We start from the raw sequence: 21,021 nt of genomic DNA, 5'->3' as shown, positions 1-21,021 counted from the left end.
AATATATAATTAAAATATACGACTCAATTGTTTTTTGATCCCTGTCCTTTTAATATTAATATATCAAATCTAGAGTAGAAATGTTTTATCCCGATTGTCTCATTCAAACTTAATATACATACACAGTGTGCGCACACTGTAATGACTATATCGGGCACTAGTAGTTTGACTCTAAAAGCTCTCTATCCCCTCTACAAGTAACCATGGTGATTTAGCATCAGTGCATTGACAGTGCAGAGAGCATTATATACTTTACTATACATTTTTGATATATACCTACACTCTCTCTCTCTCTCTCTCTGTATATATACATACATACTGTTCCTTAAGTGTGAGTGCAATGGATGGATGGAAATGAATTGCTAGGAATCGATACATAGATGGTAGACATTAGTGACACTCAATGCTCAACCAATTCACTCATATATATATATATATATATATTATTGTCATTGGGTTTTAAATTTCAATTATTGTTTTACTTGACAAAAAAATCATTTATTGTTTCATATATTTAATTTTGACAAATATTTTGTCAATTATTTAGTTATCTTTTAGTTTATATAAGTAATGTGTGTAATCTTCATTATATAAAAAATATTATTACTGTATATACTGTATTTGTACTGCACATTGAATGTGTGTTAAACTTAATATTATAGTTAAATAATAATAATAATAAGTACTGCTAATAATAAAACTAATAATAATAAATAAAATATTTTTAAGCTTTGATTTTTTTGTGATGATATTGTATATAATTATACTAATAATCTAAAAATTATTCAATTTAAGTAAATCTCATATATACAGTATATTTGCCGCATAGTATACATGTATATAAGTTATAATACACTGTATATGTGATGCATAATTAAAGTGCATTTATTATCCAATTGATTGTATAATTGATGAAATTGATTAACCGGAGAGTCATTTGCYGATATCAYCACTAACACCAACAACAATGCCATTCAATATAAAAAAGTTGACACAACTTCACCGAAGCACATCAATGCCCAACAAAAACAAACATCACGGCAGTGGTAGTGTCGGTGCCAACAATGATGAAAACAAGTCCAACAAGAAATCGAGTAAATCGGGCAAAGATCAGCCATCCTCTTCGTCAAACATGTCGTCCTCTCAATCACCACCTAATAAGCAACGATTACCACAGATATCTGGTTCGCGATCTATAGATTCTGCAGAAATTAGACGACTCGGTGGACAGTTAACTATTTCTAATCCCATTCCCATTGATCAGCCTCAGGGTAATTACATTTTTTTGATAAATAAATTATTGTTCACTCATTCACTCTCACTCTTAGACCCGCATTGTTTGGGTTTAGGTTTGTTTGGTTGTTTGACCGCTAATTCAATTAATCACATTCCTCTATATATCTATACTATATATTTAACTATAGAGTACTGTATTTATCATTTATTTGGATGCCTTTTAACAAACCTTTTTAGTAGACATTATACTGTTTGATAATATTAAGAATGACTGACTGTTGTTACTATTCTCAACAATAAATCACTAATAATTTTATTTTTGTATGTTTTTGCACTTTTATTTAACATACATATATATTTATACAATACTGTATATTAATATATATCATAATAACATGCGATAATGAATAGGTATATATAWATATATATATACATGTTTGTAAGCCTAATGTATCGAAAAATTTCAAAAGAAAATTTAGTATTTATGAACTCTAACCTTAATATTAATGTCTTGCCAATACATTTATGTTTAATTATCAAATTATATAGTATTGCAACCAACAACATAAAAATTATATGATTGCATTCAATTGCATGAATAATTGAATACTAAATTGTTTTACTATAAAATAAATATGTTTAGTTCAACAAAAAAAAAATCATGATAATAAATCAATCGTGAAATTGATTATATTTATAGATATGGGTGTATATAATATAACATTTTTATCAGATAAATAATAGACTTATGTTTTTTTGTTTAAAAAATATATACAATATTATGTAATATAACAAATAATTAATTGTTTTTTGTAATTGAAATAGTCTGTAAGTTTTTATATATTTAATATATTGTCAATCACTGCAACCTATCAATTGACACTTGTGTTAGACTTTTTTAGTTAATATATTTGACATTTTGCTTCAAATTTTTGAAATATCTATTATGCATTTAAATATCCATAAATTTAAATATTTTTTATTATAATCTTAAACTTATTTTAGTGTAACAAATTTGATTTATCAAAACCTTAAAAATTTTAAAACTTTACATCTATGTTTACTGATATATATATATATATATTAATATTAAATGTCTATCATTTTGTTGATTATGTCGAAAACATTTTTTTTGTGAACAAATATTGAATTTCCTAAGCTTTTATAGAAAACATTTTTAAAAAATTGAAACAAGAGTTTTAAAAAATGTTTACCAATTTAATTAAAAAAAAAGTTGAGTACAAAAGTTATTAATGATTTTATTATAAAAACCTGAACTTTAATTTCCAAAATAATTTTAAATTTATTTATTTTAATTAATTAATTTACGTTTACMTAAACAGAGACAAAGAGAGAAAGACCGATAGACKTATAAAATTTTTATAATGATAACTATAAGTCTATAACACTCACAATAAATAAAAATAAATATTACATAATATAATACAACTTTTGCTTTTACTTCTATGATATACTGTAATACTGTATACACATTATATAAATACAAAAGTTGTATATAAATATAAGATATATTTATGAACTATTATATTACTTTATTTTTTGACACTTTTATGTATGACCATGTCTTATGAAGAGACAATTTCAAGCGTTTATTATCAATAAGTTTATTAATAATAATACTGTAATAATATTATTAGTATAATAAAGATTTTCAACCAACGAGTCATCACTTTTGCCAATAAAAAGATTACAATCTTGTATTATATAAGTTGTATATTATTGTATAATATTGTCTCACTTTTTCTCATTAATTATAATTTTATTTCTTTATTGTTGTTATTATTTATATTATTATTTTGAATGTATAAAATCGTTTTAGATATAAAGTTTTAATAATCAATTATAATAATGTTATACATGTTAAATATTATGTATGACACCAATAATTGATTTGCCAATGCATTAATTATTATGATCTAATATTTGAGTGCTATTGATAAGTAAAATACTGCATATTTATATCTCTCTTTTTTCAATTATTGTTAAATCTGTTTTTTGTGTTAAACATTTTTGTTTTTGAATATATGATTATATTTATTATAATATACATCCAATAAATATGATATGTAGGAGAAAATATAGAAAAATATGATTTAATGATTGCTTCGATAAACATAATAAGTCCGTTTCTCTCATCAATTTCTAACACATAGTCTAACTCTTAATGATAGGCAATATGTTAGTGAATTCAGTTATTTATATACTGTATATAGTATTGCTATACAATAGTCAGAAATAACATTAAATATAATTAGTATCGACCAACTGATACATAATTGATAAATTTAAGCCATTTTCCCAATAATATAATTTATATAAACATTAAATAGTTATGTTTTTGGTATATAAGTGTATAAGTGATATATTTAAATAAACAAAATACAAAGATAACTCCTAAATGATTATGTTTATTTGATTTAGGCATATGTGTGAATTTATAAATTTATATTGATTATACCGAATTAAATTGCACATCAAATATATGTCATCCCTGTGCCTACACTTTCAATTAGTAATGGATGTCTTCAAAACAGTTGTTTCAGTTCATTTTAAAGGCATAGCATGTCATGAATTTGAATTATCCGTGAACTGTATGGTCCACTGGACAGTACGCTTAGATAAAGAGCACATTTATCATTTAAAAGCATATATTTTTTTAGATAATAAGAGATAGTTGTGTGCTTTGTTTATAACATCTGTATGTGTATGTAGTTTGGATGTGATGAGATGGTAGGCTTAGTTAGCTTTCACCCACATAACTGTACTCTTCCTCTATCACTTAACGTAAATTAGTTAATGACAACAATTCAGGTCCAGTACAGAAAAATAATGAAATTTTGATAATTACAATATGTTTACACAAATCCTATCCTTTCATGTACTCTAATTATTGCATTTTGAATCTCTGATCATTATATATATATATATATACAGTATCTGATCAGTATATACATGATCTTAGAGATAATAAATATTTCCTATTTGATTGTATTGATGATGTTGTTATTAGCACCCGTCACGACTCATCTTTCATAATTCAATTGATTATACATATAGTCGTTTTTACTGAATCAGCTAATGTAATCAAAATGGTTAGACCTGTCACGTATATGTCAAAAATTCAAACAATATAAATTTATACTATTTAGTATACAATACATACAATACATACATTTTATTAATGTTTGTATACCTGTCCAATACAGTATTGTCTATCAAATTATATTAATATGTTTTATATTTATAAAAATGTATATATCATAAAATATTCAAATACTATTTTTTTTATTATTATTTTTTATAAACTCTTAGAATTGACATAACTATGTTTTCCTTTATGTTTGTGAAAACCTTAATATATTATAGTATTACAGTATATAATCCTTTTTATAGATAAAAATCTTGAAAAATTGATTTTTATATATTTTTTGTTTTGTTTTAACCTATTCTCTCTCACTTTACTTCCTATTTTTAAAAATTGTTTTATTGATTAATAGTTTTTAATTTTTTTAAATAAAAGTATTAAAACCCGGGTTTCGGCTGAAATATATGTATTGTTTAAAGTTTTTATTTGAAAACATACTGTAATGCATAAATATTTTGGACACGTTTTACAATTATTGATTTTTGTTTCGCATATAATCAATATTTTGCATATATTTTGCATAAATTTTTACATATCATATTTATTAAATTTTATCGCTAATAATTATAATATTTTATTTTATTTTATTCATGACTTTTGCTATAAATTTTAAGATCCACTTCTCTCGCACAAAATAGTAATATATGTAACCATAATTACCATTATAATATATATATATATAGTATTAACAATATACAGGTATTGTATTATATTATACAGTATAATAAACCGTACGGTATAGTATAAACTCAAATGAAAAACAATATTTAATATACCAATAAAATTATTTTCTAAATTAGCAATACATTTATTTGATAGTCACTTATGTTATATAAGTTATGTATTTTATTTATATAAATTTAATGTAGTATATTATATACATTATTGTAATAATACTGTATTGTATATTAATGTGAGGACTGCCCCGGTCTATTTTATGAGCTAAAATATTAGATGGACAACCCATTTGTACAATAAATACTGCATATCAAAAGTTATATACTTTTAATAAACAGGAAATGCAGACATTATATTATTGTATACATATAAATTATATAAATTATATAAAATATAACTATATATGTATATCTTTATGATGCCATTTGTTTTGTAAATAATATAGTGTATATTACATTTAATATTATTCATTGTAATAATAATAAACAAATGTAGTTTAATTAGAATTTTTAAGTATATAATTATACAATTTATATCATATCATTCACAATTTATTTAACATACAATAAGTTATGTTTTAATTTGAACGTTGTTTTAAAATTTTAAATCAAATTTTAGTATTATTATTATTTTATGAATTTAAAAGAATTGCGTTGAATTTAACAACAAAATAGTAATTATAATTACTTGTATAATTCAATTATTGAATACACCGTTAATAACACATTTTAATTCAATGAAAGGTATATATGAATACAAAGAATACAAAATTTAACAAAAAATTGTATGAAATATCAAATTATTATTAAATAAAAAATTAATTTTTAACAAAATTATTGTTTTGCATATACCTATATATACAAAAATGGGGTCAAAAATAATTTTAATTTGTTGGCCTATCTATAAATCTAATTAATAGTGTGTTAAATGCAATTCGTGTTTTACTTTTATCAAACATTTTCCCAAACTCTTTCACTATTCACACAATATATTTGATTGATTATCAATTTCTTTTTTCTTTCTCTCTCTCTCTCTCTCTCTCTTTCTTTCTTTCTYTCTCTCTCTTATCCAAAACTTAAATTAAAAGCAAATTAAGTTCAAATATATAATTTTAAAGCATTTAATGTCTGWGTGAGTGAATTATGTTTATTTGTAAATAACAAAAAAGCATTACCAAAACATTAAATTTATTGTTATATTTTATGATCACTAAAAAAACAAAAACTTTATTTTAAATTAATATAAAGTTATCAATACTTTACCGATTCGATGGTCAAAAACAGGACCGCATTCGGCACCGCCACGGAGTTTACAACAACTGCAACTATTTCAACAACAACAAGACATTCATAGGAGCGGCTATTATAGTGATGCCGAAGATGTTCGAAGAGGAAGCACTGGTCAGATAGCGCAGCGAAGAGTACTAACACTTATCAGACCTACTAATGGACATCAACAGCAATCGTTACAACATCCGCCACAATCAACTGGTCCACGTCATCCTCAACACCATATACTTCATCTACAACAACCACATCTTTTGCCACTACAACACCAGCAACAGCAACAGCAACAGCAACAGCAACAACAMCAACAACACCAACAACAGCAACAACACCAACAACAACAGCAGCAGCAACAACAACAACAACAMCAACACCAACAACAACAAGCGATATCACGAATGACACAACAAATGCCAAACATTGCTCTTCTCAAGAGTGGCGGATCCAATGGTAAGTAATTTTTTTGCTTAATAATTGCGTTTAATTCAAGATATTAACAATCTTTCAAACATTTATTTTCATTAGCAAAGATGTTAATTAATGAATTGAATGCAAAAATATTTTTTTAGTTAAAAAGATTTAGAGATTCAACAATCAGTATAATCATTATTAACATTTCATTTAAATTATTGCTCTTTTAAGATAAATACACTATAAGTGAAATTATTTCTAAAGATTCTATCATATATTATACTCTTTTCAAACACAGAATATTCTTTGAGAGAGAGAGAGAGAGAGAGAGAGAGAGTTTAATAGTTTGTTGCAAAATATTTAAATATATAGTTCACAAATAACTACTAAGTCCACAATATTAAGAGATTTAATCTCCAACCCAACAAAATCATTAATTTGAATCAAAAATCTTGTTTTAATGTTTATTGATATCATCTCAGAGAGCTCTCGCTCTTTACTTTATTTATCTCCCTGTGCTTTGCACAAACACACACACAGATAATTCCTGCTGTGCACTGGTAGCGAGTAATCCATAATACTCACTCCACTATATATATACTGTTATACCACTTGACTGGTATTATTTAATAAGACATGTTTGTTATATTTGCAAACATCGATAAATTCACACTTAATTCAAGTCAAAGTCTAATCAAATTTGGTCACAATTTTCTATAGCCGTCAACAGATATGTGTATGAAAAACAACTGTTCCTTAATATATAAAAATATTTAATTAAAATTTCTAAAAATATTTATTTTATTAAATATGATACAATTTTAAATAATAAATTATATCCAATTATCATTTACTCTATTAAATAGATTATTTGTAAAAAATTTACATAATTTATATATTATATTAATAGACGTATAGTTAAGTATAAATTAATTCATAATTAACTAAAAAATAATATTCAATATTTTTCATTAACACTAATATCATAATAAAAATAAATATTTATTCATATTATTAATAATAAATTGTTTGAATTCYTGATAGTATATTAATTTATCTAATAATTCTTATAATTATCATATAATAGATTAAAATATGGAAATAATATTATTGTTTTGCTAATTAAATATTTATAGAGTGCATTATATTAAATTATGATGATTGACAACCACATCAATATGACATATTCAACCATTAAATGTCTAACAAATAAAAATTATATACAGTATAATAAATGCAATTAATTTAAAATAAAATTGTTGATTATCTAATGTATCAATATTAGAAATATATAGCTCACAAATCATAACACAGATAATAGGAGTCTATAATATAATATTAAATAAGCTAATTAAAACTAATTATAAAAGTTTATATAAAAGTATCAAATTTTATGTTTATTACAGTAATTAAATTGTCATATATTTAATTTATTGACTAATAATGTTTATGAAGACAAATTATTGAAATATTCATTAACAAAATTATTTATGACATTTGTAGAATTTATTTAATTAAAATCTAAAAAAATCAATGTTTAGATAAATCTCTATTTATTTTTGTTGGTTAAGTCATTAATAAATCATTATTCTATTAGAAATATATTAATAATGTAATTTTATTAATTATATTTTATACTAAAAAACTTATTAAGCTTAATCAGAAATTTTTTATAATGATTTAATTAGTTAAGATAAATATTTAAAAAAAAAAAAATTTCTTAATGATGGTATAGTGACAGTAAATAAAGTGAATTATAAATAAACACAGCATGTAATCTGAAAATTGCATTAATTGTATAATATATATATATATTCATATATATATAYACACATTATATTTATGTCTATAAAAATATATATACTGGTACTGAAAAACTATAAATGAGTGATACAAGTGTGGGGAACATAAGTTAAATACTTTGTGGTGTATATGTTTGATCCTATGTTTAAATTAATGCTAAAATTAGATTTAAACATAACATTAGTCGAAATTATGAAATAAATTGCAAGCAAAACACTACTATATATTATTAGAGTTAGTACTGTATATGATATTATTATTATTATTATTATTATTATTATTATTATTATTATTATTATTATTATTATTATTATTATTATTATTATTATTATTATTATTATTATTATTATTATTATTATTATTATTATTATTATTATTATTATTATTATTATTATTATTATTATTATTATTATTATTATCTTTGTATATCACGGTTGTTCCGGTGTGATCACAGTTGTGTCGGCCACTTTTTGGKGGCAGAGACACGACTGGTTAGACTCAACTCAAGTCTAGTACTTTTCTGACTGTTCTACAACTCTGAAGTATCACTGCTTTTTGCATTTCATAGATCTTAGTTTTTCTGATTTCCAGTGATTCCAAACTTAGGGCCAGATTTTTCGGTATTACGGCCATTGATGACAGGATTATAGGTATGATTTCAACTTTCTTAATGCGCCACATCTTATTGATCTCATAGGCCAAGTCTGTATATTTTCGGCGTTTCTCACTATGCGTGTCCTGTAGTTTGTGTGTTAGTGGGACCGCTATGTCTATTATGTACGCCTTATCTTGATGTTTGTCTACTAGTACTATATCTGGGCGGTTGTGGGCCACAGTCTTATCTGTTCTTATTTCTTTATCCCAGTAGAGCTTGGCTCTGTTGCTTTCCATTATTATTATTATTATTATTATTATTATTATTATTATTATTATTATTATTAATATTATTATTATTATTATTATTATTATTATTATTATTATTATTATTATTATTATTATTATTATTATTATTATTATTATTATTATTATTATTATTATTATTATTATTATTATTATTATTATTATTATTATTATTATTATTATTATTATTATTATTATTATTATTATTATTATTATTATTATTATTATTATTATTATTATTATTATTATTATTATTATTATTATTATTATGTATCATAATATGTATGATACTATCATATGTGTGATGTTGAGCCATGTGTTTCACTAATAGACATACACTGTATGTCATACACTCGCTTTCATTAAGTTTTATATAAATTACTTAAAGCGCAAAACTAACAATATTATAAAATAAACATTAATAGAGASAAAGTATGAGAGAGAGAGAGAGAGAGAGAGAGAGAGAGAGAGAGAGAGAGAGAGAGAGAGAGAGAGAGAGAGAGAGAGAGAGATTTAACGATTAAGCAAACTCAACATTTTTGTTGTTACAATTTTTTGGATGATATACATAATTATAACAACTGTAGTATACAACACATTAGATGCTTGACATTTCAATAGTACAGTTTTTTTTTAATAATATCACTGATATTTCTAAATCTTATATAAAAATACAGTTATTATACACTGTATTACATAAAACTGTTATAATAATAATAATAATTATATTATTATATGTATATACTATATAGCCTTAAAGAATGTGAAAAAATTATTAAAATAATAGATAAAATGACTATAATTCTAATTAAATTAAAATATATATATTAAATATGATTATACTTTCAAAAAATAAATAAATATTTTTTTGTATAAATATTTATATAAATTTATTACTTAATTATTTATTGTGTTTTTCTTGTTAGTCATTATTTTTTTTAAAAAATAGATACTTTATGACAAATTATAAAGATAATCATCCCACACATTCAATTAATAAAATAAGATTGCTATTTTAATGAATTTTACCCATCACCATTTATTTAAAAAATTTTATTATAATAAAATTTTGTTGTTAGCTCTTATAGATTAAATACTGTATAATGTATTGTATTTGAAATGACAAATATATGAATATTAAAAAATAATATTTTATTTTATTATTTTTTAATAAAATTTAGTTCATATATTTAATAATATGTTAGTTATGAAACTGAAATATAATAATACATTGAATGAATAAAATAAAGTTATTATTATATTAAAATTTATAATAAATATTTGGCACTTTTATGACAGTATGGGAAATATAGTTCAAAAATTTGGTGCGAAAATGTTATCATCAGATAATTTATTGTAACATATATTATATAAATATTATTTATAGATATTGTTTGTTATACACTGTAATCATATCGTTGTTATGTTTTTTAGGACTTTCTCCTATTGTATGAGAAATCTCAGTGTTGTATATAGTATTATACAATATTATATATATATATTATTTTGTTGCAAACAACTATATGTGTCCATTAAAAACTCATATATTATGTAAAAACCTGTATATATAATGCCAAATGTAACAACACTTGTGTATTGTTTACCCGCACAGTCAGTACACTAACAGTAAGTGCTGGTTGAGGTCAGGGAGGGTTCACTCTCCAAGTGGTTATAGACTTGTTTTCATATTACAGTATATATAATACCAATTGTGTTATTATGCCAATTGTATGAGTAATAAATATTTTGGTACTACTTTTAACTGACTGACTGGTCTCACCCCTGGCCCGGGATATGTAATGTATGTGCGCGCGCACTGACACACTCTCACTCACACCGGGAGAGAGAGAGAGAGARAGAGARAGAGAGAGAGAAGTGATGCCGGTCTGTGTGTGGGAAAGAAAGAGAGAGTCAGTGAAGTAAATCCCTATTATTTATTGACTGACGACTGTGTGCTCCCATTGACTATACATAACATACCAGTGCTCTCAAACACACCGATAATAATAGAGATGTTGTCACGTGATCCGTGAGAAGCAATTTAAATGAAATTGTTTTGTTGTATGTTTTGATTTGTTTTATTATATTTTAGTTTTTTAATTACATTATTATTAATTAATTTGTTATTATAATTGTTATACAAAACCAATACTAACACACATTTTGTTGTTGTTGTTTGTGTCCACAAAATAATAGGCGGTGCGGGAGGACAGCCACCACCACCACAAGCGCCCCGACGTATGAATAGCCAGCAGCCGCAGGTGTCGTCGGRTGTCAAACAAGGTCAAGGCCCGCAACCTACACATCCAAGTCTACCGCACCACCAGTCACATCATCATCAACTACAACAACAGCAACAACAACATCATCAACAACCGCAACGACCGGCCAGTACGACACCATTGGACCGATTGGCGGGATATCATCCTTCATCGGCTCTGTTCGACGACGATCCGGGTATTATGTCGGAGATTGAGACGTCGGCCACCGGTTTCCGTCGCGGCAATAAAGTGCGCTCCTCTTTACCGATAGTACGTACGCCATCTAAAACCCAGGACCGGTCACTTGGACTCGTGTTTCTACAGTTCCGATCTGAGACCAAACGGGCACTCCTTCCCAATGAAATTACATCACTCGACACCGTTAAGGCATTGTTTGTGCGGTATGTTTGACTCATTCCCATTGATTATCACTATTATGTCATTATGTAATGTATTTATCATTTCTACTGATAAGCCATCTCTACAGTAAAAAACTTGTCAACCGTTTTATTGTTTAATTTGTTTGTAAAGTTGTAAACTAATTGATGTTTAGATTTCAAAATATTGTTTTTGTTTTTCACTTATCAATATATCTATCTTTAATCACATTATATAATAATAATAAAACAATTTATATATTTTAAAAATGTTACTCACTTTGTTTGTTTTATTTTTGAGTTTATTTTAACAATTAGCTTAACTGTTAGTTATAAAAAATATATAAATATAAATTTACTGCTATTTTTATTAACCAACAAAATAAATAAAATAGTTTTGTATTGATCTCTCAAATGATATAATACTGTATAAAATTTTGTGCTTAGAGTTAGTGTGTTTTAAATTGAGAGCATTTTTTGTGAATATATTATAATCTACTTTATATTATAGTTACTATAATATAGTATATGTTCTGATTATTTATGATTTTATTTTATTTGTTGTGCACATCATATAAGATATTTGCATTTATATTAAGTTGAATTTAATTTATTTAAATAATAAAATGCAAAAAATATCCTTTAGATCATTTCCACGGCAACTGTCGATGGAATACTTGGATTGTCCAGTGATTCGGATCTATATCCATGACCCGAGCAAAGACATGTTCTACGAGTTGGAGGATTTTAGGGACATTCGTGATCGTTGTGTACTAAGAATCTACGAACACGGAGCCAATGGTCCGCAACCAGTGGGCGGACCGGCAAATATGCCAAACACGTGGTCCGATGCCGATCAGTTCGGCTATTTTTCCGAACCTGAATTCGAATCCGAGTATCAGTCGCAACACATTCACCGAAGCAAACGCGGAGTTCCTGATAAACCATTGCCATTAACGGGCGGTCAATCACAATATTACGGTACTATTATACTTCCACCTCAATATCGTTCGCAGACAATGACAGGTCGACAACCATACGGTGCCGGACACCCACCGCAGCCACCCGAGCGAAACAAACCGTTTCCAGGTAATTAATGAATCGTTTTATTTATTGCTTTTCATCCGATTAACATTTTTAATATAACACTAATCTAACATTTCTTGTTATGTTAACACTATCTTTAAGGTTATTCCCAAACCCTCCCCCGAAACGCCCATATGGTGCCATTGTACAGTAATACCAACGATGCTAATACTAACCAAACTAATCAAAACCAAAGTCAAGTGATGGCCGGTGTTGTAGGGGTGCAGTTGCCTACGCAACGCGCCGTTTCACCCGATTTGCTACAAAAGGCCAGACCTAAAGATAATTCAATGGGTTAATCAATATTTTACTAATTATATATATAAAAGAAATTATTTATTTTTATTAATTTATTGAATATTGTTCAAAATCAGTTCAAATGATGTCATCGGGTCCGCCACCTAAACCTCAGCGATCATTTGCCGGCCGTACCGGTCTACCTCCCACTCAACCTTTAACCTCACCGCAATTGGTTGGCCCTCAGTATCATCCTCAAAATCGTCCTCTTCCAGACAGACCTTATTCGGTGGCCGGTCATTACCCATCACCCGATATGGGCCGTAATTATGGACAGGACTTCTCCGGTTATCTTTCGTCACCCGAACGACGTATGCCTCAAGAGACTCAGACACATGTGAGGGCATCATTTTCAGGCTATCCATCATCGATGCAATTTGAAGATCCGTACGGCATGTATGGCATGCGTTCGGGTGCCGCCACACCTGTTATCGATGAAGAGGCCAGAGTACGGATGCAACAAATGGAAAGACAAATTCAAAGTCTAACAAATGTTGTATCAAAAGTACTAACACCTACTACTGGTCCAAAATCAGGTTAGTTTTGTTTGTTATAATTTATAAGTTTGTATAACATATATGAATACAACTACAATATACAGTTCAAATCAATATACGTAATACAGTATAAACAGTATTAACTGTATATACAGTATGATAAATATACAGAATATTTTGGACTATTTTTCTCACATTTGTTTCCAAATCGTATAAAAACTACATCTCATTTGAATTTCATTATCGGAAAAAATTTTAAATTCAAATTCTATGTTAAACTACTTTTTAAGTTTTACATTTATAACACACATAAAGTATATCGATTGATATACAATTGAATTTAGCTGAATTGATTCAATTTGGTTTTATATATATATCAATGCAATTTATAAATGTATGTTATTTTATAAACAAAATATAAATATTATTTATTTTTGTTTGCGCTTTTTTCATCTATTTTATTGTGCATTTTTACAATCACATTATTTTGTGTTATCTTTAAATCAGTCAATCACTTGAAGCATGCAATTAGCGTTTTATCTGATATATTATATATTGCTTTGTAATGATATACAATATTTATTTTTAGCTTAAATTTTTTTTAGTGTATTGATTATTAGTTTTAAAATGCTTGTAATCATTTGCGGTGTTTTTCTGTAATTTTATTGTTGCAGATGAAGATTCAGATGTAGACAGTAATGAAATTGAGTCCAATTTAACAAATGCTCAAATCCAGAGACAACACTTMAAAGGTAGCAAAACCTATATATAAATATTGTTTATTATATATATATATATATATATATTTAAAGTCCTTAATTTCAAAGTTAATTTCAAAACGAAATTTAAGTTTTGCTTATAATTGTTTTGTTGATTATTATTATTATTGCTTTGAATAATTATTGTTAATTTTTATTTTCGTTTTTTTAATGATAATTTTTACTTAATTTAATTGATCGATTGACTGATTTATGATATTTCTTATGAATTACTTGTTGGTGATAATTATACAGAAGAAAAATCGGTATCATTTTCTGAGGAGACATCAGATTCGGATCAGTTGATACATACCCCACAGCGCGCAGGTCTTCATCTCTAATAATAAATTTTACCCAAAAAAGTGACCCAAATTTTGTTTGGTTATCTATTAGTTGACCCTTGATATTGCCCAATGATAATTGTATTTTTATTTTACTATATAAATTGAATGATTTGAAATTATTTAATATTTTCTACTTATTATCCTTATTATTGTTATTATTATTATTATTGATTTGTTTGTGTGCTTGAATTACGTTAAATGTTATATTTTTTTACGCCTATTTGTTGATTACTATCTCTTTGAATGATTATTTTGTAGCCAAAAGACCCGCAAAGTCGGCAATTAAGTTGCGGACAGCCATAACATACTCAGGTTTTGAGACTATAAATTTATTATTTTTTTAATAAAAATTATTATATATATATACCTTAAAATTATAATATACGGTATAGTAAACTAATGCTTATTTTTGCACTGATTATTATAATAAATGCTGATAAACACCATTTTTAAAGATTGAACTAATTATAGCAATTATATTGAAATATTTTACTAAATATAAGTTGATATTAATTTTATTGTTACCGTACTTTAAATTGGGACACATGTGAGACATAATTGTATTTTTAATTAATTATTTTTTTTTATTAATTTTACTGTAAATTTTAATAACAGATAAATCAGGGAAACCGGCACCACCACCAAAACCAGCGGCACTGGTAGGCTATAGAGGGGAACTGCCGTTTCATCTCACAATAGACGTGTTGTCTCAGTTAAAACAAATCCGAAAGAAGACTAAAGATTTGAGAGGAGAGGTTCGGTCGTTGAGACGTCTGGCTCTACAACAGACCAATTCTGCTAAAGAGACGCTTCGCGACACATGTGCTAAAATCAAACAAACGCTGTCTTTTCTTTCGGGATCCACTGACTGCCAGTTCAGATTGGAAAGACTTCGGTTGTCACAAGATAGAGATATATACGGACACGACTCCGGTAGACTTGATAAAGACCTACACGAGCTCGAGACTCAAGTGGAAGAGCTCCGGTCTAATGTGATAAACAGGAGGTGTCGAGTGAATATGTCACACGTGGAGACCATGGCTCTGGTGCTATCACGCGCTTCCAAGACTGTGGCCGATCTTAAAGGTCGATTCCCACCGCTTAGCCAAACAATGAAGACAGTCATGAGTCAGGAAATGGAGTGTTGTGTTCACGAAGAGAAGTATAACATTCAATCAATTGTTTTTAAACGATTTAATCAAATGATTGTTTCATTGATTTATCATAAGATTTCTGAAGGATGAGCCCGAAAGGTTAGAAATGGCACTCAAAAGGTGTAAAAAGTTGACCGGAACTCTGGTTACACTTAAAAGGTATTTATTGTTTAATAATTATCTATAATAATGTCAAACTACTAATAAAATGAATTGATATAATAGGTTGGCATCAGTTCAAGAGCAGAGGTCGACCACCAATGCCAACAGTTCATCGCCATCATCACAGTTACTTCAGTCGGCCTCAACTGATAGCGCTGACGGCTCCAGAGTATGACAATTAAATATTATTTATTTATTTTTTTAATCTAAAAATTAAGTTAAAATAGATTAATATGTTGGTCACATAACTTATATTACCGTAATGTCTAGAAAAAAAAGTAATTTACATTATTCACAAATTTCATAACAATTATTATTAGCAGAAAAATTATTAACAATGAGACAAATTTAAACATCAAATATATTGATTTATTAATTAAATTGTTAATTTATTGATATAATTGTGATTAAAATTCAGGCCAAACGTATGCAATCGTGGCGCCGGAGCCCTAACTTTCGAGATAATGTTAATAATCACAAAATCGAGTAATTTGTTTTCATGATTTAGATTTCAAAGTTTTTAATATAACTATATTTAAAAAATTTTCAATCATTTATAAATACTTTTCCCTGTCGTTTATTTATTGAGTTATTTGTTAAAAAGTTTTTAAACTAAATAATTATCAAAGTTGTTAATTTTTAATTATTATTGAAGTAAGAATAAAAATTATAATATACAGTTAAATATTAAACATTTAAAATTTGTTATTTTCTTTATTTATTTAAATGTTTATAAAATAATGTTGTGAATAACAAATACTAATATTATAACTGTTAATAATAATTATAATATTAACATTTAACTGTATATTATAACTAAAATACTATTTAATACTAAAAATTATTGCATTTTTCAATGCCTAATAATGTATTTTTATATCCCGATTGATAATTAATTTTAAAAAATTTAAAACCAATAATCCTGTGTTCGTAATGTTTTAAGACCTTTAAAAATAATAATAATAATCATTTGATGATAAACTTAGACTCAATGATGTTATTTAATGACAAATCCCATTTCACACAATAACTGATAGCATGTATGCAATCCCATATAGACTGCATTGTTTGAAAAGCATTTACCGATATTTAATGATCAAAAGCTACCTGTCCGCTGATGATAATACAATTCCTGCATATAATTATCTTAAACTATGTACAATGCATGCAATTTTGGTAACCATTTTGCATAAAAAATTAGGTGTATTTTAAGAAATTATTTAAACATTTTTCTAATATCATATTTAAGATAATTTGATTTTCTTATTGAAAGTCATTTATGTTTTTTGCGTAAAAAATAAAAACCAATAATAAAAAATCAAATGCAGTCTATGGCGGGGATTCGCATCGATGCCTACAATGCCAGAGCACAATGAGCAGCAACAGCAGGTCCGTCCGTTTTTCTGTATCTCAGTCAACAAGTTTTTATCAATTTTATAACTTTCTGTCCATTTTTTAAATTCATCCATTTATCATATCATATACAACCTGATCTCTCATCCATATAATTACTAATTCATGTCATAAGTTTTTATCATATAATGTGTTTGATCCAAAAATTCTCATTTATTAACACACAAAAACCATTACCACCAGATAATTATACCAATCATTTGATAACTAATATTATTATTATCTTTATTAATTTTAATTTTACTAATATATTTAAAAATAACTTTTATTGTATTTAAAATTATCTCTTAGAGAAATAAGATAATAATTTTTGTGTATAAAAATTTATGTAATTTATATAAACAGTACTTTTAAGGTTAACCATATAAGTGTTTATATGTGTAATTAACCCATTGATGATTTATGTCTAATTTTCTATTGAATATCTGTTCCCAATCACATAGATGTATGACAGCGATATGGAGCCGCACACCATAATACAGGTAACACCGGCTACACCGTTACCATCGGATGCGTCGAAAACCAATGTATTGGACTCACTTCTGGATGAATTGCAAACTTTCTCGAAGCCGACGACAACTAACACTTCGACGATCACATCGACAACCAGTGGTCAGACATCGACAGCTAAGAAATTGCTTCAATCAATCGGTTCGGTGGACTCAACCGTCACTAAAAAAGGTGATTGGATTATATGATTAATTGATTATCTATTTTATGATAAGTTGTTTGACTAATTGTTATATAAATATTAAACGCAACAAACATTAATATTTGAAATTTTATTACTACTGTGACTATTGATAATCAAAACTGAAATTCACAATATATATTATTTTTTTAATTATTATTTATTGATTTTAATTGACTGAAAACGTATTATGTATTGTGTATATTGTGTTAATTGCTTTACCGGTAATATTTTTTTACCAAATTATGTATTATTTAAATATTATTTTGCTTGAATTATAATATTTTATAATTATTGCTATTTTTGCTTGTTAACTTTGATAAAATAATCATGATATTTGTTTTTTTAATTTATCTATTTTTAAAAATTATGTAATCTTTTATTTATCGTTATTTTAATATAATTTAGAGTAAGAAATAATTTTAAATTTAAAAATGACATATCATGTTATTATTTTTTTGTTATAATATTATTTTGAATTGTGTTTAGTTAAATTTGATTTATTAACTATTATAAATTTATTATTTAATTTAACAAACAAAATATATTTTGATTTTAGTTAATGTGTTATTTATAAATTAAAAAAAATAATGTTATTCTKAAAATTTAAATAAGTAGAAGTGATTTGAAAAATCTGCAATAAATAATTTTAATTAATAAAACAAATATTGATATACAATTAGTAAATTTAAATACCGTAAGTTATAATGAATTAATTAATGACTAAAATAATATATAAACTAATGTCGAACCACCCGGTAGTGCCCGAGACGGCAGTAGTAACAGATTAGAACTCTTGAACCGAATTAACGGCCGAAATGTCAATTGTCCCGCAAAACAATAGGTCCCATCGGGTCGACAATACCCGCACCGCCACCTCGATCGTCATCACGTATTAATCCTGTAGTTTTGCCGTCATTTGCAGCCCGGCCGCCGGCATCAGCGCTCAGATCAAATTCAGAACCATCGGCAGCAAACAGACCCCGTTCCACACCTCCGGAAGGTATGAAACCATAATATTACTTAATTTGTTTACAATATATATATCGTATATTAATTGACATACATTTTGTTATTCTAATACTTTTGTTTAGGTGTTATGGATGGCGACGACATTCTAGTCCCTCCTTCATCATCGATCACATCCTTGTCTTCAGTGAGCAGTCAGGGCTCGGTTGTTGAAAAACGTTTTGCCCAATCTCGACAAGAACTGTTGGAACAGAGGCACCAGGAGCTGCTCAAAAAGCAACGCCTACTCCAGGAACAGTACACTAGACTTCAGCAGTTGAGCAGAGGACAGATACCACGGGGTCTACTCAACGACCTTAAGAAAACCGGTTCAGAGAGCAATATTGTGTCGAAGACGTCTCTAAACATGAGTACAGTTCACGGATCGCTTAGGGATATCGTGTCGCACACCACGACTACAACCAATGGTGTGGTCAACGATTCGGTCAATCAAAAGATCTTTGAGACTGACATACTCTAAGAAAAGAGATATATATTTCAGTCAAATCATTGATTTTTAAAATAGTTGTTTTACTATAAATCATTAGCATTTATAAAATACTTTTAAGTAAATTTTATTATTACATAATTACGGTATATTAAAATACTAGTTAAGTGAGAATTGTTTCAAAAGTAACAAAAAAAATAAAATCATAATAATTAATAATTTATTGAATTATTCAATTATAGGACACATTATAGACATTGTTTCGATAATTACCATTTCTAATACCTGAGCCAGTCGTCATATTATATGATTTTTACATAAATATATAAATWATACTGTATTTATCATCAATTTTTGATTTTTATAATATTGTTTTTACATCATTACAATACAGTATATTATTTTAAATTTCATATTCATATTTGTCATTTTAATCATTTATTGATTTAGCTTGTTGAAATTAATTTAACATGGCAATTATTTTTATTTAAATTGAATTAAATTTAATCAAAACGTTTTTTAAATATAAATTTATTTGACAAACAAAAACTGTCAATTTTTTACAATACTATTATATATTATGTATAATAACAATAGACTAAAAGACAATCAATTATTTAAAAAATTGTTTTCGGGTATTGTTACGGTAATTATTGAAACTTGCATTAAAACAAAATTCAAAAAACAATTTGGTTGTTATATTATGTTTTTTAAAGTTATTATTTTTGATGATTTTATTTATTTATAATTTTTAAATATTTTGATACTTTTATATGTTTTGAATTATTTTGAATTGTATATAATTTCTCTTTTATTAACAATTACAGTTAAAAAATTATTTATTTGACAAAATAAGATAATTAAATGAATAGCATAACATTTTAAAGCATATAAATTTTTTTAAAACTTTACAAAATTGCTAACAATTTCAAATACAAAATAATAATTTTATGTTTATAATTTATAATCATATGGTACAGTATATGATCAAACAAATAATGCTCAAACTTTATTATTATTATAAATTACTATTATAATTATAGTA

General features: G+C 26.1%; 1 protein-coding gene across 6 annotated transcripts; it reads left to right on the top strand.

Annotated features, from left to right (window-relative positions):
* The first annotated feature begins 863 nt into the window (after positions 1-863).
* LOC128963266 (coiled-coil domain-containing protein AGAP005037-like) lies at positions 864-20,026 on the top strand. Of its 6 annotated transcripts, none has more exons than XM_054309765.1 (13): positions 864-1,271; positions 6,328-6,816; positions 11,677-12,142; positions 12,765-13,207; positions 13,307-13,498; positions 13,579-14,037; positions 15,359-15,412; positions 15,716-16,262; positions 16,330-16,413; positions 16,480-16,585; positions 18,273-18,510; positions 19,365-19,523; positions 19,615-20,026. In XM_054309765.1, exons 1-13 carry the CDS (start codon positions 968-970, stop codon positions 20,007-20,009), a joined length of 3,936 nt encoding a protein of 1,311 aa, XP_054165740.1. In that variant the 5' UTR covers positions 864-967; the 3' UTR covers positions 20,010-20,026. The 6 variants fall into 6 exon arrangements, with proteins under 6 accessions (XP_054165740.1, XP_054165742.1, XP_054165739.1 ...); XM_054309767.1 differs by lacking the exon at positions 15,359-15,412 and adding an exon at positions 14,673-14,750 and having other exon boundaries at positions 19,446-19,523; XM_054309764.1 differs by lacking the exon at positions 15,359-15,412 and adding an exon at positions 14,673-14,750.
* The last annotated feature ends 995 nt before the right edge of the window (positions 20,027-21,021 follow it).

Source organism: Oppia nitens, unplaced genomic scaffold, assembly GCF_028296485.1.
Source record: "Oppia nitens isolate AA-2021 unplaced genomic scaffold, nextdenovo-longstitch-racon4-pilon3 scaffold7_pilon_pilon_pilon, whole genome shotgun sequence".
NCBI lineage: Eukaryota > Metazoa > Arthropoda > Arachnida > Sarcoptiformes > Oppiidae > Oppia > Oppia nitens.
The sequence above is the reverse complement of the archived record's forward strand: the minus strand, read 5'-3'. Positions and strand labels throughout refer to the sequence as shown.